We start from the raw sequence: 22,623 nt of genomic DNA on the forward strand, positions 1-22,623 counted from the left end.
ACAACCTAAGGAACTTAGAAAAAGAACACGCTAAAACCCAAAACTAGCAGAAGAAAGAAAATATAAAGATTAGAGAAAAATGAAATGGAGAATAGAAAAACATTAGAGGAAATCAAAAACCCAAAAGTTAGTTTTTCAAAACCATCAACAAAATTGACAAAAAATTATCTGGATAGACTAAAGATAAAAAAAGACTTAAATTACTAAAATCAGAAATTAAAGTGGGGACATTATTACCATTTCAATAGTTAAAAAAGGATAATAAGAGCATTATGAATGGTTATGTGCACAAATTCCTAGAAATGCACAACCTACCAAAACTAAATCATGAAGAAACAAACAATATGAATAGACCTATAACTAGTAAGGACATTAAATCAGTAATGAAAAATTTCCAACAAAGAAAATCCCTGGACCTACGGGCTTCACTGGTGAATTTTAACAAACATTTAAAGGGAACCAGTACCAATCTTTCTCAAACTTTTCCAAATATTGAAGAGGAGAGGAATTTCCTAACTCATTCTGTGAGGATATCAAAACAACCAAAGACACTACAAGAAAAAAAAAAGAAAACTTCATACCAATATCCCTTATGAACAATGATCTAAAAATCCTCAACAAAACAGTAGCAAACAGAGTTCTGCAGCATATTAAAAGGTTTAGACACCATGACCAAGTGGAATTTACTCTTAAAATGCCAGGATCATTCCACACAGAAAAATTGATCTCCCTCTCTCCCACACCCCCAGGCCCTGATAAACCATCCTCTACTCTCTGTTACTATGACTGTGACTTTCCTGTAATACACATAGAAGTGAGATCATTCACTATTTGTCTCTGCGTCTGGCTAATTTCACTGAGATCCCTTAGCTTCACTATTATTATGTAAATGGAAGAATTGGCTTCTTTCTTGTGACTGAATCATATTCATTAAATGCATTATATATGTGTGTGTATGTATACGTATGTATACATATATATAATATATATAATAGTCTCATAAAATGAGACTGAAGATATCTTTTCAATACCCTGTTTCATTTCCTTTGGATATATACCCAGAAGTTAATGGAATTGCTATATCATACGGTAATTCCATTTTTAATTGCTTGTGGAATCTCCATACTGTTTTCTATAGTGGCTGCACCAATTTACATCGTCACCAACAGTCCATACAAGTTTCCATTTCTCTACACCTACACCCTTGCCAACTTTATTACCGCACGTCTTCTTGATAATAGCCATTCCAACAGGTGTGAAGTGATATCTTATTGTGGTTTTCATTTGCATTTCCCTGCTGATTGATGACACTGATCATCTTTTCCTGTATCTGTTGGCCACTTGGGTGTCTTCTTGGAAAATGTCTATTTAGTTCTGCTGCCTATTTTTTCATTCAATTTGTTTGTATGTGTGTTTGTTTCATGAGTTCTTTAAATATTTTGGTTATAAACCCCCTATCAAATATATGGTTTGCAAATATCTTCTCCCTTTCCATAGGTTATTGTTTCACTTTGTTGATTATTTCTTTTACTCAGTTGTACCACAGTCTTTGCAGCACCCAACAGGATGTTCTAATTGGTGCCAGGAGCCCATATGCCAACAAAGTGTTTGGAAGAGGTCAGCTCAGAGCTTGGACCCTGGAGACACATTCTCTAAGAAACCCTCTTGCCCATACTTCCTTCTAGAAAAGAACTCTGGGAAAGATTACTCTTGAGAACCACTGTCTCCTCAGGGCACAGCCATAGGAGTGTGTAATGAGTCTCAACATTTACTCTGACTACGGCTAGGATGAAGACCTGAGGGAGTCACGTTTCAAGAGATGTTATAACCTGGTAAAGAATTCCTAATTTTCTCTATTCTATGACCACCTTGCTTCCTGAGGAGGAAGCTAGAGTTCCCGTCTTCATGGCCCATCTAGAACAGTCATCCTTTCTGCTCTATCATTAGGAAACTCGAGGCTCTTTTGTCCAAACCATCCAAGTCCTAGCTCCTTCACCTCAAGTGCAGAGGACCAGAGACCCACTCTTCAGGCCTACTACTGACCCTTTCCGCAGCATGCCTGCCTCCCCAGGGAGGAATGTTCACAAGTGCTTCAGCAGCTGGCTGTGTACTTCCCACTCGTGGAAGAGGAGTGAAGGCCACAGGACCAAAACCCCTTTGACAGCATCTGAGCTGACGCCTCAATAGGAGGTGTGAATGTTGTGGAAAAGGGTCTTTATGACAGTGACAAATCAAGGATAGATAGCCAGCAACTGCACTACCTGCATTAGCTCCTTTGAGCCTCGCAAAACCTCCAAGGTAAGTAGAATTATTTTTGTCACTTTATCAAATGAAGAATGATGAATTGAATACTTAAGTTGACATAGAGTTGTAGTAGCAAAATTAGGACTCAAACCCTGGCTGCAGATCCCAAGTTCTCAAGATCAGCATCAACTATGGCTAACTGTTACTATGACTATGACTTTCCTAAAATACACATCGAAGTGAGGTTATTCACTGTTTGTCTCTGTGTCTGGCTTATTTCACGTAATGAGAAGAGAGAGAGAGAGAATACAACATCTTCTTTATCCCTTCATCTCTTGGTGGACACTTATGTTGTTTCCATAGCTCAGTACGGTGAATAATGCTGCCATAAAAATGAGACTGAAGAAATCTTTTCAATACCCCATTTCATTTCCTTTGGCTATACACCCAGAAGTGAGAAAAATAATAATAAAGGAAGGGAAGTGAAAAGCTTTGTGATTATGGATATTAGAGAGTTTTTCAAAGAGATATACCTTGTAAAAGGACATGGTGAAATTCTTCTCTGAAAATGAGGTGCTTGGGGAGGAAATTCACTAGGCTTGTTTTTGCTAGGACAAAAACCCAGTGATCCTGGTGATTTACAATAATCCAATGTCAGCATAGACACCTGTTACTTCCTGGGCTCTAGGATCTCTATTAGTTTGGTAATTGGAACAATTTCTAATTTCATGGCTGGCCCTTGTAATGACACATCTTTTGTACTGGAGTATTTTATCAAGATTTCTAAGTGCTTTCCATTCCTTGTAGTGTGAAACTTTAAAAATGTGCTATTTTTGGCTTTTCTATTACATTGTAAAGTTGCTGAGAGCACAGACTTTGTCTTACATGTCGAATAAGTGGACTAAAAAATTGTATTTTTCACATATTTGTGCTTTTTTCCATTAGTCTAGCAAAATATCCAGCACATACAGTGTAAAGGCATTTGTGAATTTATTGAATCCTAGGTGTTTGAGTGATGGTTCTGAGATGGGGGAGGATGGCCACTTTTGATTCACAGATTGTTCACTTCTTAGACATGAGTGTCAAGAGTTAATTGTTGATCAGTTTCACTAATCAACAAGGATATTTCCCCAAAATGTTGGCTATCTCTGGATTTAGTAAACACATCGTAGAGATTGATAGTCACTTGAATCAAAACTGATGGATAAAGAAGATCATTACATAAAATCCATTAATAATTCTGGATTCTTCTCCCCTTTCTTAACAAAGGAACCATGAAAGAAGACAACCAATCTTCTACCCTGGAATTCATTCTCCTGGGAGTTACTGGTCAGCAGGCACAGGAAGACTTCTTCTTCATCTTCTTCCTGTTCATTTACCCCATCACATTGACTGGAAACCTGCTCATCATCTTGGCTATTCGCTCTGACATTCGCCTTCACAATCCCATGTATTTTTTCCTTGCCAACCTCTCCTCCGTTGACATCTTATTCTCCTCTGTAACCATCCCCAAGATGCTAGCCAACCATGTCTTGCACAGCAAATCCATCTCCTTTGGGGGATGTCTAACACAAATGTATTTTATGATTGCCTTGGGTAACACAGATAGCTATATCCTGGCTGTGATGGCATATGATCGTGCCATGGCCATCAGCCGCCCACTTCATTACACAACAATTATGAGCCCACAGACTTGTGTCCTTCTAGTTGTTGGATCTTGGGTGGTTGGAAACGCCAATGCCCTCCCCCATACTCTGCTCACAGCTAGTCTGTCCTTCTGTGGCAACAAGGAGGTAGCCAACTTCTACTGTGACATTACCCCTTTGCTTAAGCTGTCCTGTTCTGACATCCACTTCAATGTGAAGATGATGTACGTAGGGGTTGGTATTTTCTCTGTGCCATTACTATGCATCATCATCTCCTATGTCCGGGTCTTTTCCACAGTTTTATGGGTTCCTTCCACTAAGGGCATGCTCAAAGCCTTCTCCACCTGTGGCTCCCACCTCACTGTTGTTTCTCTGTATTATGGGACAGTCATGGGCATGTATTTCCGCCCTCTGACTAGTTACAGCCTAAAGGATGCAATCATGACTGTTATGTACATGGCAGTGACTCCAATGCTAAATCCTTTCATTTATAGTCTGAGAAACAGAGACATGAAGGCTGCCCTGAGGATACTATTCAGCAAGAGAATTTCCTCATAACCAATGTGAGGTCATATTGAGGAATGCAGTCATCAATTAGGATGCACTTGGAAGTCCATCCCTTAATGTTCATCCCCTCCAAGAAGCAACCTTTGATCTTCCCAGCTACAAAATCCCCTTCTCTGAAATCTAGTAAGTTTATGACACACCTTATTGAAATCATCACTTTGTACCCATTATTTTCCTTTTGCCAGCACAGAAATTTTGGGTTCACGTCCTAGATAAGCTACTGATAATCAGAGTAAAGTTGAAAATATCTGACACTTTGTTTCTATATCAACATATTAGGAATAATAATATCTGCTCCACCATGGTCACAGAGCATGAGGATTGCAAAAGTCCATGACTTGAAGGCTAAACATCACTATTCAAATGTCAGTTTTTCTTGGATGTATGTTAATCACCCCTACAATGCTTACAAGCCTCTGAAGGCAAGAACTATCTTAAAACATCACTGTACCTCTCTCCCAGTCTTGTTCATATAAAGTGTATCCAATGATTCTTGTTGGAAAATCAGATGAGCAAATGAAAATATCAGTCTCTGCACTGTAATCTGGTAATGTCAGACATAATTTGGACTAGACATTATTTACCCATCCAGTAAAATCTTTAAAGGCAATGACGCAGCAGCTATTTTTTTTTTAATTTTTTTTTAACGTTTATTTATTTTCGAGACAGAGAGAGACAGAGCATGAATGGGGGAGGGTCAGAGAGAGAGGGAGACACAGAATCTGAAACAGGCTCCAGGCTCTGAGCTGTCAGCACAGAGCCCGACGCGGGGCTCGAACTCTCGGACCGCGAGATCATGACCTGAGCCGAAGTCCGCTGCTTAACCGACTGAGCCACCCAGGCGCCCCGACGCAGCAGCTATTTTTGTTCTTGTTGTATTATTGATTAAACTAGACTGTTTCTAAAGAGCAGATGATTCTCCATAAAATCGTACCAAAATCATACTCATTGATAGTTATTGCATTTTAAAGTAATAAAGATTCTAACTTAATTAATTACATCATGAAATAAAGTTACTGTGACAACAGATTGGAGTGCCAAATAAATGAAGAAAAAAGAGCAGTATTGAAACTGATGTGACCTTGTTTCTCCAGTATGGCCCAGGGAAGATGAGACTGATTCTGGTTGATCAGCCCTGATATGTGGGTGATATTTCCTAAACAGAGATAGTTAATCCAACAGGTCCTAAATAACCAATGAGGAACTCCTCTACCTATGATTTGATCCTGTTCATGAGGAAATTATAAAAATTTTTCAAAATATTAATAATTTATAAATGATTGTCCTTAAATATCATATTTCCAAACAGGATAACATTTTGAAGAGGTGAAATGAGTGTATCTTGGAACAGTGTGCAAGTTGCTTTATGATCTACTATTTTTAACTGCCAGTAAAAATATAAAATTATTGTTTTCTATAGATAATTCACATTGCCAGCTATTTATCCATGTTGGAAGAATTGGGATGTCAAAAGATGATGTTATTCACCTTTTAATGCTCTCTGGGTCTCTAAAACACCAAGGATGAGAACTATCCCAATTATCTTCTTTTCAACCAAAAAGATTTTGGTTACAAATGCATATGAATCTGTGTGAATAGCTGACCAAATCACAGAGGAAATGGAGGCATTTTATGCAGGGAATTTCAAGGTTGGCCAAGGAAAAGGTTATACAAATGTATTGCTTGTTTCTACCCATGAGAATGTGAAGATTTGGGATCTGTTTTGTTCACTGTTGTATATTCAGAACTTAGACAGTGCTGGCATATAGTAATTACTTAATAAATTTGTGTGAGATGAATAAGTGAAACTTGCAATCTTATTTTTAAACAATGCATGCAACAAGGTTAATTTTGTTGTTATGGGTAAGTTCAGATAGCATGATATGTTTCAAATATTTCCCCTAGTGAAATATTAAGTGCCAAAGAGGAGAGTATAAAAGAATGCCTGAGAGGGGTGCCTGGGTGGCTCAGTCGGTTGAGCGTCCGGCTTCAGCTCAGGTCATGATCTCATGGTCTGTGAGTTCGAGCCCTGTGTCGGGCTCTGTGCTGACAGCTCAGAGCCAGGAGCCTGCTTCGGATTCTGTGTCTCCCTCTTGCTGACCCTCCCCCACTCATGCTCTGTCTCTGTGTCAGAAATAAACATTAAAAAAATTTTTTTTAATAAAAAAATAAAAAATAAAAGAAGGCCTGAGAATGTAAAGCTCTTAGGAGAACTCCATACCATTTAACTGCTCTGTATCTGTCTCATGTTATTCCTTTGTTTAACTTGGACATGGAAGTTAGCCTCCTCTACTGTATCCTACAGTAATCATAAGAATCTATGTGTATGATTATAATACAAAAAAAATCACTGATTATAATATAAATAAAAATCACTACACTGGTATGTCAAGTCATTGTCTCACTCATTTCCCTTTGGTTTGGTCCTGGAATAATTTTTTTTTTTTTTTAATATATGAAATTTATTGACAAATTGGTTTCCATACAACACCCAGTGCTCATCCCAAAAGGTGCCCTCCTCAATACCCATCACCCACCCTCACCTCCCTCCCACCCCCCATCAACCCTCAGTTTGTTCTCAGTTTTTAACAGTCTCTTATGCTTTGGCTCTCTCCCACTCTAACCTCTTTTTTTTTTTTTTTTTTCAGCCGTAGCAATCTCTTACTCGACACATCCCCAAAGGCAAGGGAATTAAAAGCAAAAGTGAATTACTGGAACCTTATGAAGATAAAAAGCTTCTGCACAGCAAAGGAAACAACCAACAAAACTAAAAGGCAACCAACGGAATGGTCCTGGAATAATTTTAACACAATAATTTAAATTTCTTCACATATCAATGTCCAGGGATTGACTAAGTCTGGAAAAGACTACAGTCTATGACTGGTATTTCAGTTTGGGTCACATCTAGTATTTTTAAACCCAGAAGATTTAATACAGGGAAGTAGATATATAGGTGTGTCCTAAAAAAGACTGTAGGAGAAAGAGATGGATGTGAAGGTAGCCCAGAGATTAACCACAAGAATAAATCACTTCCCCTAGGAACAAAAGGGAAAGGTGATGTTACCAGAACCTAGGAACTCAGAAGAGGGATGACCACATGTCTGAGGGATGACCTCAGAAGCTCACGTCTCTGAGGGGAGCTGCCAAACAGCTGCCACTAGGTCTTCACCTGCTGAGATGACCCGGACCTTCATTCCTGAGGGGTCTCAGTCCACAATAGTACTGCCTTGATGATGATGATGATGATGATGATGATAATGTAATTATTATTACTGCATACATACAGTATATTACAGCAACATAACAATAATATTTAAAAATGTAAATCCCAGGGTGCCAGGATGCCTCAGTCAGCTGAGTGATTAATTCTTAATTTCGGCTCAGGTCATTATCCGAGGGTCATGGGATCAAGCCCCATGTCGGGATCTGTGCTGAACATGGAGCCTGCTTAAGATTCTCTTTTTCGTCCCCTTCTGCCCCTCCCCCACGCCCTCTCTCTCTCTCTCAAACAAACAAACAAACAAACAAAAAAACAAACAAAAACAAGGCAAAGATAAGTATAGGATTCAGTATGAGAGGAAATTCAAAAGGGGAGAGTCAGGAGAATGTAACTGGAGATACCATGTAGTTAGACATGAGTTATTACTAAAGACCTAAGTATCAGGTTGCATGGTGAGTCTAGGAGTGTTTATGATACTGTGTATACAGATAGATGATTGATAGATAGGTAGATAGATAGATAGATAATAGGAACATAGATGGTAGATGTAGATAGATAATAAAAGCTCTGCATGTAGCAATGGTGAGAGTTTGTGTGGAACTAAGATTGGATAGACAGAGAGCAGTAAGGGAACAGAGAGGATTGGTGAGACCAGGAGGTTAATTAAACAGCTCAGAGCAATCTAAAGAAACAGTGAAGATATAGAAGAGGATCTACAGTTGACCCTTGAACAAACAGGGGTTTAAACTGCACGGGTCCACTTATACACAGATTTTTTATAGGACAGTACTGTCAATGTATTTTCTCTTCCTTATAATTCCCTTAACAAACATTTTCCTTTCTCGAGCTTACTTTATTGTAAGAATACAGTATATAATACATATAGTATACAAGATGTGTGTTAATAGATTATTTATGTTATTGGTAAGGCTTCCAGTCAATAGTAGACTATTAATAGTTAAGTTTTAGGGGAATCAAAAGCTATTTGCAGATTTTTGACTGTGTAGGGGGTTGATGCCCCTAACCCTAGTTGTTCAAGGGTCAAGTGCAAATGCAAAGGTAATGGAAATATGAACAATAGAATATGGTAATTATTATGAAAGTAGTAAGATATCTTCAAGGTTTTGAGATTTCCTAAAAAGCCAGTGATATGTTTAATGAAAATTGTTAACAAGAGAGTCATTTAAGAAAAATTAGTTCCACTTAGGTATGTTTTCAAGGGTTCTTTTGGGACATTTTCATGGAAGTATTCAATTAAACAGTAGAATGAAAGATATGAAACATTGAAGTAAAATTAATAGCACATAGACCACTGTAAAGTGATAAGTAAAGTTATGGAAATAGATTAAATCATCTCAGAGTATAAGATTCCAGCCTGGGTGTCTTATACTATTGTGCCACATATTATCGTGTCTTTTAATTTTCAAAATAGCCCTGTGGCATGAAAGAAAATAGCCCTCCTTTACAGTTAAGAAAGCTGTATCTCCGAAAGGTGAAGTGATTTATTCAATGTCTTTCAGTTAGTAAGATGCAGAGTTTCCTCATGACAATGCTCTTCCCTCAGCTCCACAGCTGATCCACTTAGGAGCTATACAATTCTGAGGGATGTCTCAGTACATCAGGATGTGTGCACCAGCAGGAGCCATGGCTAGAACTTTGACAAGCAGAGAGAACTCTCCACCCTTGGTAGAGCATGAGCTATAGTGCAGAGATGGGAAACATGGGCTCATAGAAGTTATCACTTTGAAACAAAAGAGAGAAATGATCCTTCAATGTTTCTTTCTTTTTTTCTTTCTTTTTTTAATTTGAGAGAGAGAGAGCTTGAGCAGGGGAGAAGGGAAGAGGGGCAGAGGAAGAGAGAAAGAAAAATCTCAAGCAGCCTCCATGTTCAGCATGGATCCCAACACGGGACTCAATCCCACAACCCTGGGACCATGACCTGAGCTGAAATCAAGAGTCAGACACTCAACCAACTGAACCACCTAGGCGCCCCTGATCCTTCACTGTCTCTATCCTCACCACTTTCAGTCAGTCAGTCCAAATGTATCCAGTCCAGACTGAAGATGCCAAAGAACTCCACAAGTAGCACATGACAGTGTTTAAAAAAAAAAAAAGTCCCAAATGGCGTCACTTAGAGTTCCCACACTGATGCCTAATACATAATCTAACTACAGTTTCAACCTGCCCCACAAATGTAGTCGTAATTGCTCAGTCAGAAATTTTTCAGTCAGCACGAATGAGGCTGCTACATGGGCCCTAGCCATCCCCCAAAGAAAAATGAGGTCATCTGCATGATAAGACCCCTAGCCTTTCTCCCCTAGCAAACAGCCCTGCATCAAACAATCCTTTTCTTTTTTTTTTTTTTTAATTTTTTTTTTCAACGTTTATTTATTTTTGGGACAGAGAGAGACAGAGCATGAACGGGGGAGGGGCAGAGAGAGAGGGAGACACAGAATCGGAAACAGGCTCCAGGCTCTGAGCCATCAGCCCAGAGCCCGACGCGGGGCTCGAACTCACGGACCGAGATCGTGACCTGGCTGAAGTCGGACGCTTAACCGACTGCGCCACCCAGGCGCCCCATTTTGATAATAGCTTTCTTGCCCCATCCTCCTTCTATAAAAACCTTCCATTTTGTACAACTCCTTGGAGTACCTCTTTACTTGCTAGATGGGGTCTTGCAGATTCGTTAATCATTTAGTAAAGCCAGTTATATCTTCAAATTTACCTGGTTGAATTTTGTTATTTAACACTAGTGACATAAACCACAGCTGTCATAGTGCATTCCTCCTCTGGTTTTCCAGAAAGTCATGGGAAAGTTTAAAATATGTGGCATTGGGCTATGGGTTTGGGAAAACTCAAAGCAGATCAAGTGTTTCTTCTCTAAAATTACTCCTTCTCTATTCCTGAAGAAAGGAATAGTGAGACCCATGTGTCCTCTGAGGACAGTTGCTCATTGTCTAGAGTTAATGAGCAGCACTGGGGCTGTAGTCTCTGATGGTTGCGGCAAGCCTTGAAAGATCTCCATGTGTTGCTGGCAAGTAAAATGCTAGGATCGTGCTCAGACCACAGAGGTGAATGGCAGGTCCTTAATGCCTTAGCCTCTCCCAGATCAGCTATGGCAAGGACACAACACTGGATTCTTAATCCTTTGGGGTTTGGGGTACTTCACAGAATTAATTATCTTCAACTTAATGGGTCTTGAGATTGGTCCAACCTACAGCTAAGAAAAGCAGAATTTTAATTCCAAGGATGCTGATAAAGTTACTAGAACACATTTCTCATGGGTCCTATGAACAAGTAAAAGGGGCAGACATTAGCAGCAAATTCTGAAATCAATAGGAAAGGGATGCTATGTGGTGGTTATTAGGCTCCATGTGGTGTTCTGTGAATGCAGCATCCCAGGATGACATATGTTGGCATAGTCATAGTCAACCTGGAAATCTTGTCCCTTTTTCTCAGAATGGACAAAATTTAAAAGGTTTCTAATATTATGAGACAAAAAGGAGAAAATTGAGCAGATGCAGTGATGGCAAGAATTATTCAACACATCCAGAGCATGAAGCAAATTTCCTTTTGGTGCCTCTACCAGATGTTCCTGTCTCCCTCTTCTGACCACCCACAATGGGAAAGATGTATGCAAACCAGATGAAAGCCTGCTGGTAACACCCTCAGGGATTGTCAATAACAACCAGGTAAGACCTAAGAGACTCCATTCTGCTTCTTTTCTCCCCCTTTCTTCTGCGCCCATCCCACACTGCGGTCAACTGGTTGTGCGTCTCTCACAAACAGCCTTGTAACAACAGTGATGATACTGTGTTAGAGGCAGATCCCCAGGTCCTTAGACTCTTACAGACAGTGGGAGTCATTGTGCTATAAGCAGAACAGAGCACAGGAACCAGCAGTGACTTGTCTCCAAATAATTCCGTGATGATCCCATGCACTCAACCTCTAGCCTCTGCAGGAGACACAAATGTACTCACACACCCACACACATGCACGAATACACAAACATACACATTCATGTCCACACACCACATTAAAGCATTAAACGGATGTGGCTCCAACCAAACAAGTTTCTCTGCTATTTACAGAATCTCTAGCAAAGAAAGGCTGCATTATTCTGCATTATCTTTCATTTTATACATTTTATGAGCCCATTGTTTGGTTTTGGAGAAGGGAAATGTCAATTAATTTATTTTTCAATAAGTAGTACATTCACATGGTTTAAACTTTGAAATGAGCTAAAAAGTGTACATGAAAATCTCTCTCCCTCTCCTATGTCTCATCCACCCCATTCCCATACCTCTAATAAGTAATCACTATTATTGGTTTCCTGCTTATTCTTCTGGATTTTTTAATAAACACACTAGCCAACAAAATATAGATTATCCTGGGAGCTGGGATTAAATTGTTATATTTAGGAACAATATGGGAATAGGAGCTGGACATCATAGGAGTTGGATCAGGACTTGCTGATCAACCAACTACCATCTGATTCCCTGTTTCTAACCTTGTAACTTTTACTTCTTTCCACCCTGGATGTTCCTTTCCTCACCTGTGGGGAGCACAGATTCTCTAAATTTCATTTCCATTTTCCAATGTGAACTTCTGTCCAGAGGGCCTCCAAGTTAAGTTCAAATTATAATCAATCAATCATAGAAAATTTATGTGTTAAAAAAAGCACACAGCTAATATGAGCTAATATGAGAACAAATTTGTTTCAAGTCACAGGAGTTATATTTTATAACAAGCCTGGAGAAATGCCCACTGGCCCATGTGACAAGGAAAGACTATACTCTGAATGAGTTTTACGTCTGGATGAAGTGTTGGGTCTTATACAGCAAGAGATAGCCCCAAAGTTGGGGGTAAATTATAGCAAACATGGAAAGAAAAGAAAAAGCCCAGTCTCTGATCTGTGACTTAGGGAGCTAAGAGGAAAACTGATGGGGGAGTTAGGGCCTAGGTTTCTGTTTCTGCTGAGGCAGAAACCGTCAAGAGACAAGACTGACAGGAGTGGAGATTCTGAGGCCCTTTCGATCTGCCTTAAGCCAATGAGCAACCTCTGTCCTGAGTGAGGGAGAGGTGAGGTCAGCTCCAAGCAGTGGAAAAAGCAACAGGTATGGGGGCCAGGGAACACAGAAGTTGCTGTGGTTAGAAGGGGCCAACCACTGCCGCTATGCACAAATATGCACTGAGCCCCACTACTCCCCCCCCCCCCACTACACTAGAGCTCTAAGGGTGTGGTAAATAAAGAATCTAGTAAACATACGCCCTGAGAAGTGTGGGAACTCTCGGGAAAGAGTGGAGGGAACACCACCTGTCAGGATCACATTTTGGCCAATGGCACACAAGCAGACAATCTTGTAGATGTCACCTGTGAGCAGACAAATTGTGGTGACTTAAGACCATGAGTGGAGTGGAAGAACAGGTCTTGGAATTAAACACTGAAGCTAGGTCCAGTCTCTGCCCCTTCTGGATGTGACTTAAGGGTTAGTGGTTACTTATTCATTTTTCTTAGGGGGAGGGTGTTGTCTCTTACCTAGTTATTAAAATTAATGATTGTGCTTTTAAGAATATACTTTCTATAATATATGCTGAAAATAGCTCCCCACGTTTTGCTTGCCTTTTTTACTCTGCATGTGACCTTTTTCTTTAATAGGAGAATTTTTAATTTTAATTTGATTCAACCTATTGTCTTTTCCTTTATTGTTGCTTCCATTGCTTTTTACCTAGGCCACCCTTGTCCCAAGATCAAACAACTATCGTGCTGTATGTTCTGCTGGTTGCCTTAAGTTGTATCTATGTAAAGTGCTTTAACAACCTGACATGTTTTCAGTCAACACTGTGAGGTGTGAATCTAAATTCACTGACCCCATAGAGTCAACAAGCCTACCCCCAGTCCATCTGTCCAATCCCCCTTTCCTTTCTTGCCAGTCGGCACTGCCACCTTTAGCAGACCAAAATCTGATCTTTACGGTGCCATTTCTGGGCTTTCTATTTTCCCCTTTGATGGATATTTGTAATGAGGCGGGGGGGAGCAGCATGCAACATGCCCCGCAGTACCTGCATAAAAGAGAAAGAGAGTGTGGTGGGGAATATCCATGGTCAGGGAGGTGCCACCAATGCCAGCTGAAGAGTAATTCCGGTGGGTGGCGCCAGGGCTGACAAATTCTTAGGACAAGCTTCACTTCGGAGGGAAAATGAAGCCTGGTGGGAAACTGTTTCTGTGATGTAATTCCTCTGATAAAACAGTGTTCCATTCCCAGAATTTTACCTAGAAAGAGCACATTTGCTTTGTTTGACATCTTTATGTTTCTGTAACCATGTTTCCTACATATTCCCATGGCCAAAACTTTATCAACTCAAAGCTATGTATGAAACTACTAATAAAAATATGCAGGCTCTTCCCTCCACCTGATATTACTTCTATCCAATCTCCCTGTCAACTCTTTCTATTCCTTGAAATATAGATATAGATATATAGATATAGATATAGATATAGATATAGATATAGATATAGATATAGTTTACAGCATACAGATCTATTATATTATAGATTATGTAAGATATATATTTGGTTTATTGTCCAATTGGTTTCCATACAACACCCAGTGCTCATCCCAACAGGTGCCCTCCTCAATGCCCGTCAGACACTTTCCCCTCTCCCCCACCCCCCATCAACCCTCAGTTTGTTCTCAGTATTTAAGAGTCTCTTATGGTTTGCCTCCTTCCCTCTCTGATCCTCTATTGTTCAGGATCCACATATGAGTGAAAACATACGGTATCTGTCTTTCTCTGCCTGGCTTATTTCACTTAGCATAATACTCTCCAGTTCCATCCACATTGTTGCAAATAGCAGGATTTCATTCTTTCTCATTGCCAAGTAGTATCCCATTGTATATATAAACCACATCTTCTTTATCCATTCATCAGTTGATGGACATTTAGGCTCTTCCCATAACTTGGCCATTGTTGAAAGTGCTGCTATAAACATTGGGGTACAAGTGCCCCTATGCATCAGCACTTCTTTGAAACTTATTCATTCACGTGATAGATATTACTGAGTACCTATCTTGTATCAGGCTCAGGGCTAATGTTACATTTCCAAGATGAACAAGATAGACATTTTCTTGGGCTACTCACAAAGATACAGTAGAATGGAGAACACAGACAAGTAAATAGTTGGTCACAGTCCAGAGTGACACATGCTGTGATGGGGGAGGCACAGGGCCAGAAGGGGCGTGAACCTGAGTTTGTCGTCAAGAGAATAAGTCAGGAAAGTCTTCCTCAAAAAAGACTAATGAATAGATAAAGAAGATGGTGTGTGTGTGGCCATCAAAAGAATGAAACCTTGCCATTTGCAACAATGTAGATGGAGCTAGAGTGTATTACATTAAGCTAAATGAGTCTGAGAAAGACAATATCATAAGATTTCACTCATATGTGGAATTTACGAAACAAAACAGATGAACATATGGGAAGGAAAAAGGGGGGGAGGGAGCAAACCATAAGAGACTTTTAACTATGAGAACAAACTGAGGGTTGATGGAGGGAGGTGGGTGGGGTGTGGGCTAAATGCGTAATGGGTGTTGAGGAGGGCACTTGTGAGGATTGCTGGACATTATATGTAAGTGATGAATCACTAAAATATATGCCTGAAACCAAGTTTACTATATATTTTAACTAGAACTTAAATTAAAACTTGAAAAGAAAAAAAAAATGACATCTAAGCTGAAACCCGAGGGAAGACTATTCCAGCACAAGAAAATAAGATGGGCAAAAGCCCAAAGGTGAAAAAGTATCTAGATCTTCTAAATAATTGTAAGTATAAGTGGGGCATAAGATGCAGAATGGAGAGGAAGGTCCATGAATCAGGGGAGACATCAAGGGTCTTCAGGCCCTATGAAGATGTGTAGAGTTTATCCTGAAAGGAATGAGAAACCCCTGAAGGATTTTTCAGGTGGAGTGACAAAATCAGATATGGTTTGTAGAAAGCCCATTCTCTCTGGAGTGAAACCAGAGGGCAGGTGGGTATGCCTGTAGGCAAGAATGACTGCCCATATTTAAGTGATAAATGAGTATCGTGAATGAAGGCAGTGGCAGCTGGGACTGAGGACAGTGGGTAAATAAAGAGAAATGGGTAAATTTTAGTTACATCAGCAAAGTAAAATCACCAGGATTTGGTAGTATTGGATGCATGCGAGGAGGAAGAAAAATGGGTCTATAATGGCACCCAGATTTCTCACCAGACCAGCTGGTGGCGATAATGATTTCAGCATTAGATATGCTTTTCACCAATTCCACATCCTTTTTTCCAATAGCCATGCTTTTCAAAATATTGGGGAAATATGCTAAAGATTTACTTGACCTGTGAAATCTTTGGATGGATTAATGTCACAATGTGCACATGAATACCACAAGAATTTTGTGAAGAAACAACTCCAACCTAGCTTCAAAGTATATGTATTGGTATACAGTTATGGTATTGTTGCTCAAATTATATGTTTAAATGAATGGCTTTAAGATGCAGCTGTAACACATGATTGATCCTGCTACTGCTACATGCAAACACTTCATAACATACTATGATTTGTGTGTGTGTGTGTGTGTGTGTGTGTGTGTGTGTGTATGCATGTTATACTTTGGTTGCTCTTCGAATACAGCAAGCTGAAGAAAAAAGATAAATCCCTCATTCACTCAAATAAGAGCTGGTCACATGTCCACACCTAGATGTCAATTTGGCTAGGGAAGTAGTCTTAGCTAGCAAGCCACTTTCGAGAACGACTTCATATTAAGGATTAAAGGGACGTATGAATTTTGTCAGTATGATATCTATTTTACCACAGCCCATGCTCAAGTCTCTTCCCGCAAGGTGCTGGTAATTGCCTCTTCAGAACTCCTTAAATAGCTGGAACATTAGTTCCAAACTTGATATGACTCCTCCATACCAGTGAACACCAAGTAATTTTTCGTAAATTCAACAAATTTATTGATCACTTATTATGTGTCAGCGAGCATGTATTAGGCTAAGGGTGTAAAGGTGAATAGTGTTTGCATCATGATGTCCAAGAACTTACAGTCTGGCAGAGGGGATGGTAAACTTACTATGAATGGGCAGGTTGTAACGGTTTTAGGTTTTGTGGGGGTCACGTGTGGCCTTTGTTGCATCTGCCTCTTTGTTTTAAGGTTTGTGGGGTTTGTGGGGGGGGGGGGTTACCACTTAAAAACATAAACTACATTCTTAGCTTGAGGTCCATGCCAAAAAAAAATGTGTGAGGAGGATCTGGCTCTGGTTTTCTGGTTTGCTGACTCCTGGTCTAGTTAACACAGTCGGAGAAAGGCAAGACTGGACAAAGTGCACAGAAATCGGCGACAATGATTGACTAAAAGCTCCTCACTGCTTAAGAACAAGCAAAGGCAAGCTTTTGTTTATATTTGATGAGTTTTGTAAACAGTTCATTATGTAGGTCAAAGCTTTATATCATGAATTTTAAAGAGTATGTTACTTAAAATAATAAAAAAGTATATGTATTGGATTCGTGCTTATATAATAAAACTTTTTAAAAAGAAACCTCTCCCCCCCCCCCCACCGCCGTTGCAGACAAATCTTTGGTATCCCATGGCAGAAAGCACAGGCATTTGCAAATATTCAGTTGAACTATATGAAACTGCCATTTTTGTGCATCGTAAGCAGTTAAATATTGGATATTTCATGATTCCATCTTACACTAGAAGATCAACGTTGGAATACTGCATCATTTTCAAAGTCCACAAACCAGGGCTTACCAATTTCATTCAATTAATCCATCTTTCTGCTTACCGACAAATGGAGTGGGAAAACCTGACCAGCATCTCAGCATTTGTCCTCCTGGGGCTTTCCAAGCAGCCAGAGCAGCAGGAAGTCCTCTTTGGGCTGTTTCTGTTCATGTACCTGGTCACAGTGGGCGGCAACCTCCTCATCATTCTGGCCATCATTGCTGATGCCCACCTCCACACGCCCATGTACTTCTTCCTGGCCAACCTCTCTCTTGCCGATGCCTGCTTTGTGTCCACCACAGTCCCCAAGATGCTGGCAAACATATGGATCCAGAATCAGGCCATCTCATATGCAGGGTGTCTATCGCAACTGTATTTTTTCATGCTGTTTGTGATGCTGGAGGCATTCCTCTTGGCCGTCATGGCCTACGACCGCTATGTGGCCATATGCTACCCGCTCCATTACATCATGGTCATGAGCCCTGGGCTCTGTGTCTTCCTAGTTTCTGCATCCTGGATTATGAATGCCCTCCACTCCCTCCTACACACACTCTTGATGAACAATCTGTCCTTCTGTGCCGAACGCAAGATCCCACACTTCTTCTGTGACATCAACCCACTTCTGAGTCTGTCCTGCACGGATCCCTTCATTAATGAGCTGGTGATTTTCACTGTCGGGGGCCTTGCAGGACTGGTTTGTGTGCTTTGCCTGATAATCTCTTATGCACATATTTTCTCGACCATCCTGAAGATCCCCTCAATTCAGGGGAAGCAGAAAGCCTTTTCCACCTGCAGCTCTCATCTCTCTGTGGTTTCTCTATTCTTTGGGACTTCCTTTTGTGTTTACTTCAGTCCCCCCTCGACCCGCTCAGCACAGAAGGGCACAGTTGCATCAGTGATGTACACAGTAGTAACCCCAGTGCTGAATCCCTTTATCTATAGCTTGAGGAACAGAGACATCAAGTCTTCCTTGAGAAAGCTAATTTGGGTTAGCAAAATCCCTTCCCCTTAGCAGTGGTGACTTCACATCCAATATGGGGATCTCCACTTAATTGCATTCACCATATAAGCACTAAAGAATGAGAGAAAATGGAGACCTCACTTTCAGGACCTGTGATCTGAACTTGAAATCTTCATGCCTAACCTACAGGATTTTCTCCAAACATACTCATCATCAGGCCAATATCATTCATTAACTTAATTTCTTACAATCATAATGCCCTAAAATCACAGCGATTCAGATTTATAATATAATAAAGGATGTACTTGAATACTTTTGAAACAACTCGTGACCAAAATAAGGAAATACTGGTTGCACTATTGTATGTGTCCAAGAATAAGCTTCAGGGAAAGATAACTTCCCCCACCATCACTGTGACCTTGGTGACTTGTATTCCTACCAACAGTGTTTTTGACACTGGGAATCCCCATATCTGTGAAGTCCCCATGCTGAGATAATAGAACCCGGGATTGGAAAGGAAGGGTTTGACAGGGTGGAGTCCTTAGGTAGACCTACTGTAACATTTTACCAGGCATCCAAGACCCCCATCCCTCTTAACATCTTAAATTATGAAAATTGTTACTTTCACTAAGATTTAATTTTTATCTTTGGGGAAAGTTTTTCCAAGTCAATTTCATCTTTGCAATACCAATGCTTACCATTTGGCACAATGCCTGGCACCATTAATATGTGCTAAACCCCAATGCCATGGTTGCACTCATAAAGTTAGGGACCAGGAAAGAATGATCTTATGGGCAGTTCATAGTCTCTTAGCTGAATGATTGAAACCCCCTCCTAGATGTTCCTCAGTCCCTAATCTCTCCCCATTCCATCTATTCTGCACACCACAATCATATTAACCTTCATTGAATATGACTACCACCCTGTTAGAAATCTCCAGGGGCCTTATACTGCCTGCAGAATAAAGTTCTAACTTATTTATTGTAGCATTCAGGACCACCTTCACCAGTTCATAACAAATATGGTTTGCAGCCCACACTGTTCTATATTGCTCCCAAGATCAACACAGGCCAATATTTTCATAACTTACTGATTATTGTTGAAGTTTACCAAAAAGGACTTGGAGAGCTAAGTCACCAAGAGTTTTGACAAATACATGTATAATAAGGTACACCCTAACCAATTAGACGCCATAAGAAAATAAAAAGCTACCATGGGGTACTATTTTTTATTCTTGCCTATTTCCCTTTAGGTATCTGGCTGCATGCTTAATGACATAGGTTGTGTTTACTGTAGATAATATCTCCTCCAGTAGAAGTCAATTTCTGATGGCCAGCTCCCTTGATCCCCATTTGTCTTACAGGAAGCTTACATACTATCTTCTGACAATAAAAGTTAGTACAGCAAAGTGGTAAACATTGGCTCTACAGTTAGATAGATAGACTGCAGCAAGTTCAAATCTTAGCTCTGCTGCTTGTAAGCTGTGTGACCCTGGGAAATTACTTGACCTTTCAAAGCAGATATAAACTACCTTATTGTGTTGTCAGGAAGTTTAAATACGGTAATGTATGTTAAAGCATTGTTTGTGATATTTAAGTGAGATATTCATATAAGTATATAAAGGGTGAATGCCTAGTACATGGTTTTGTTTGTTTGTTTGTTTGTTTGTTGTTGTTGTTGCTGTTGTTTTAGTAGGCTCCACGCCCAACATGGGGCTTGAATGTGATGACTCTGAGATTAAGAGTCACACGCTCTAGTGACTGAGCCAACCAGGTGCCCCTAGGATATAGTATGTTGTCAATGAATGTTAACCGCCGTGGCAGTAGTCCTTATTAAAATTAAAGCTGAGCAGCAGTAGTTAATGCAAATTCACTCACAAGAACTTAAGGGATCACCCATGGCCTGCTCTGTGAAACTAGATGGGATCCTGTGTTTCAACCACCCTTTTTAAGAACATTTTGGGTTTAATGTAGAATCACCTACTTGGTGGGATTCATGTGCAGGGATGATTTCAGTCTACCTTTGAAACCATGCTTACCAGCTACTTAAACTTAGAGTAAAAATTCACCAGCTAACTTAAAATACATAAGTTTGTACTATCTCATATGCTCTCCTAATTCATTGACAGACGTGCGTCTTCCATTGCTTAAATATTCACCAATATTTTTAGTTCCAGCTTTTAACTTAAATTATGTTACTCTTCCATATTTATATTTTGTCTGTGAATGTCTTTGTAACAACACAGTTTACACATTTGTCATAATTATACCTTCTGAGATACATCAATACACCCTCACACCATAGTTTTGTCAAATGTTGCCCTACTATGCTGTTTGAGGATTAATTCAAAATTTTGAATATTAAAAAATATCATTTCCACAAGCATTACTTTCTCATATGATTTACTCGCTTAGCCTACATTCTTAAAAATAAATCCATCCACGTGCACATATGGATAGTTTTAAAGTTCTGTCCTATACTGCCCATTTGCCATGAAACTATAACTGTTTACCCATCATCCCACCAATAACGTTTCACTATTGTTATTCATTTTACTAGCTTGGTAAATATGTAATAACATAGTATAATTGTGGGTATGGATTATTATTCTTCTGTAAGTATTGAAATCTGAGAATTATTTAATAAAAGGCAATAAATGCTTGGGAATAAATCTAGCCAAGATGTGAAAGACTTCTACTCTGACGACTACCCCACCTTATTATTTGTTTGAAGTAAATAGGTGTCTCTTAGCCCTCTGTATGTCTTCTTTGGAAAATGTCATCATGTCTTCTGCCCACTTTTTAACTGGATTATTTGTTTTTGGATATTAAGTTTTAAACTTCTTTATATATTTTGATACTAACCCTTTATCAGGTATGTCATTTACAAACATCTTCTCCCATTCATATATTGTTTCCTTCACTGTGTGGAAGCTTTTTATTTATTTATTGAATATTTTTGATATTCAAATATTGAATATTGAATATTGAATATTGAACTTATTTTTTTAAGTTTATTGATTTACTTTGAGAGAGACAGAGACAGTGTGAGCAGGGGAGGGCCAGAGTGAGGGGGAGAGAGAGAATCCCAAGCAGGCTCCACACTGTCAGCACAGAGCCTGATGTGGGGCTCAAACTCACAAAATCGTGAGATCATGACCCGAGCCGAAACTGAGAGTCAGACACTTAACGGACTGAGCCACCCAGGCGCCCCAGAAGCTTTTTATTTTGATGAAGTCCCAATAGTTTATTTTGTTTTTGTTTCCCTTGCCTCAGGAGACATATCTAGAAAAAAGTTACTATGGTCAATGTCAAAGAGGTTACTGCCTGCATTTTCTTCTAGAATTTGATGGTTTCCTGTCTCCCATTTAGGTCTAATGAACATAGGGCAGAAATAAAAGAGAGGCAAACCAAAAAACAGACTCTTAACTACAGAGAACAAACTGATGGTTGCTGGAGGGGAGGTGGGCAGGGGGATGGGTTAAATAGGTGATGGGTATTAAGGAAGGCACTTGTGATACCCACTGGGTGTTGTGTGTAAGTGATGAATCACTAAATTCTACACTTGAAACAAATATTACACTGTATGTCAACTAACTGGAATTTAAATAAAATTTGAAGAAAGAAAAAATAATAGTTAAAAGAATAATAAATAAAAATAAAGTGAGCCAAAAAAAAAAAAAATGGAGAAACACAGCATGTTTAAGATTCAGTTGGAGGGGTGCCTGGGTGGCTCAGTTGGCTGAGCGTCCGACTTCGGCTCAGGTCATGATCTCACAGTCTGCGAGTTTGAGTCCCGTGTAGGGCTCTGTGCTGAGAGCTCAGAGCCTGGAGCCTGCTTCAAATTCTGTCTCCCTCTCTCTCTACCCCTCCCCCACTCGTGCTCTGTCTCTCTCTCCGTGTCAAAAATAAATAAAAACATTTTAAAAAAACTTTTTTTAAAAAAGATTTAGTTGGATATCGACACTTGTGGGAAAAAATATATCTTGACTTCTACCTCACCAGATATGATAATCCATTCTAGATTACTAACAGATCTAAATGATAAAGTCAAAACAACAAATCACTTCGCATAAAGTATAGATGCCCAGGAAGTATGTGTAGCTGCACTATTCACAGTAGCCAGAAATAGAAAACTACTAGAACTCAGCAAGGTAGAATGGATTTCTTTCAGTGGCATAGTCCCACAACAGAGCATTTTACAGCAATGAGCAATCTACAACCACGTGC

At 39.7% G+C, this 22,623-nt stretch overlaps 2 protein-coding genes across 2 annotated transcripts; both read left to right on the forward strand.

Moving 5' to 3' along the window:
- Nucleotides 1-3,280: 3,280 nt before the first annotated feature.
- Nucleotides 3,281-4,575, forward strand: LOC101097188 (olfactory receptor 1A1). Its single transcript, XM_003996406.2, has one exon. The coding sequence runs from the start codon at nucleotides 3,519-3,521 to the stop codon at nucleotides 4,446-4,448; it is 930 nt and encodes a 309-aa protein (XP_003996455.1). The 5' UTR covers nucleotides 3,281-3,518; the 3' UTR covers nucleotides 4,449-4,575.
- A 12,905-nt stretch (nucleotides 4,576-17,480) lies between these two features.
- Nucleotides 17,481-18,445, forward strand: LOC101097434 (olfactory receptor 1G1). Its single transcript, XM_003996407.5, has one exon. The coding sequence runs from the start codon at nucleotides 17,504-17,506 to the stop codon at nucleotides 18,443-18,445; it is 942 nt and encodes a 313-aa protein (XP_003996456.5). The 5' UTR covers nucleotides 17,481-17,503.
- The last annotated feature ends 4,178 nt before the right edge of the window (nucleotides 18,446-22,623 follow it).

Source organism: Felis catus, chromosome E1 (assembly GCF_018350175.1).
Source record: "Felis catus isolate Fca126 chromosome E1, F.catus_Fca126_mat1.0, whole genome shotgun sequence".
Classification (NCBI taxonomy): domain Eukaryota; kingdom Metazoa; phylum Chordata; class Mammalia; order Carnivora; family Felidae; genus Felis; species Felis catus.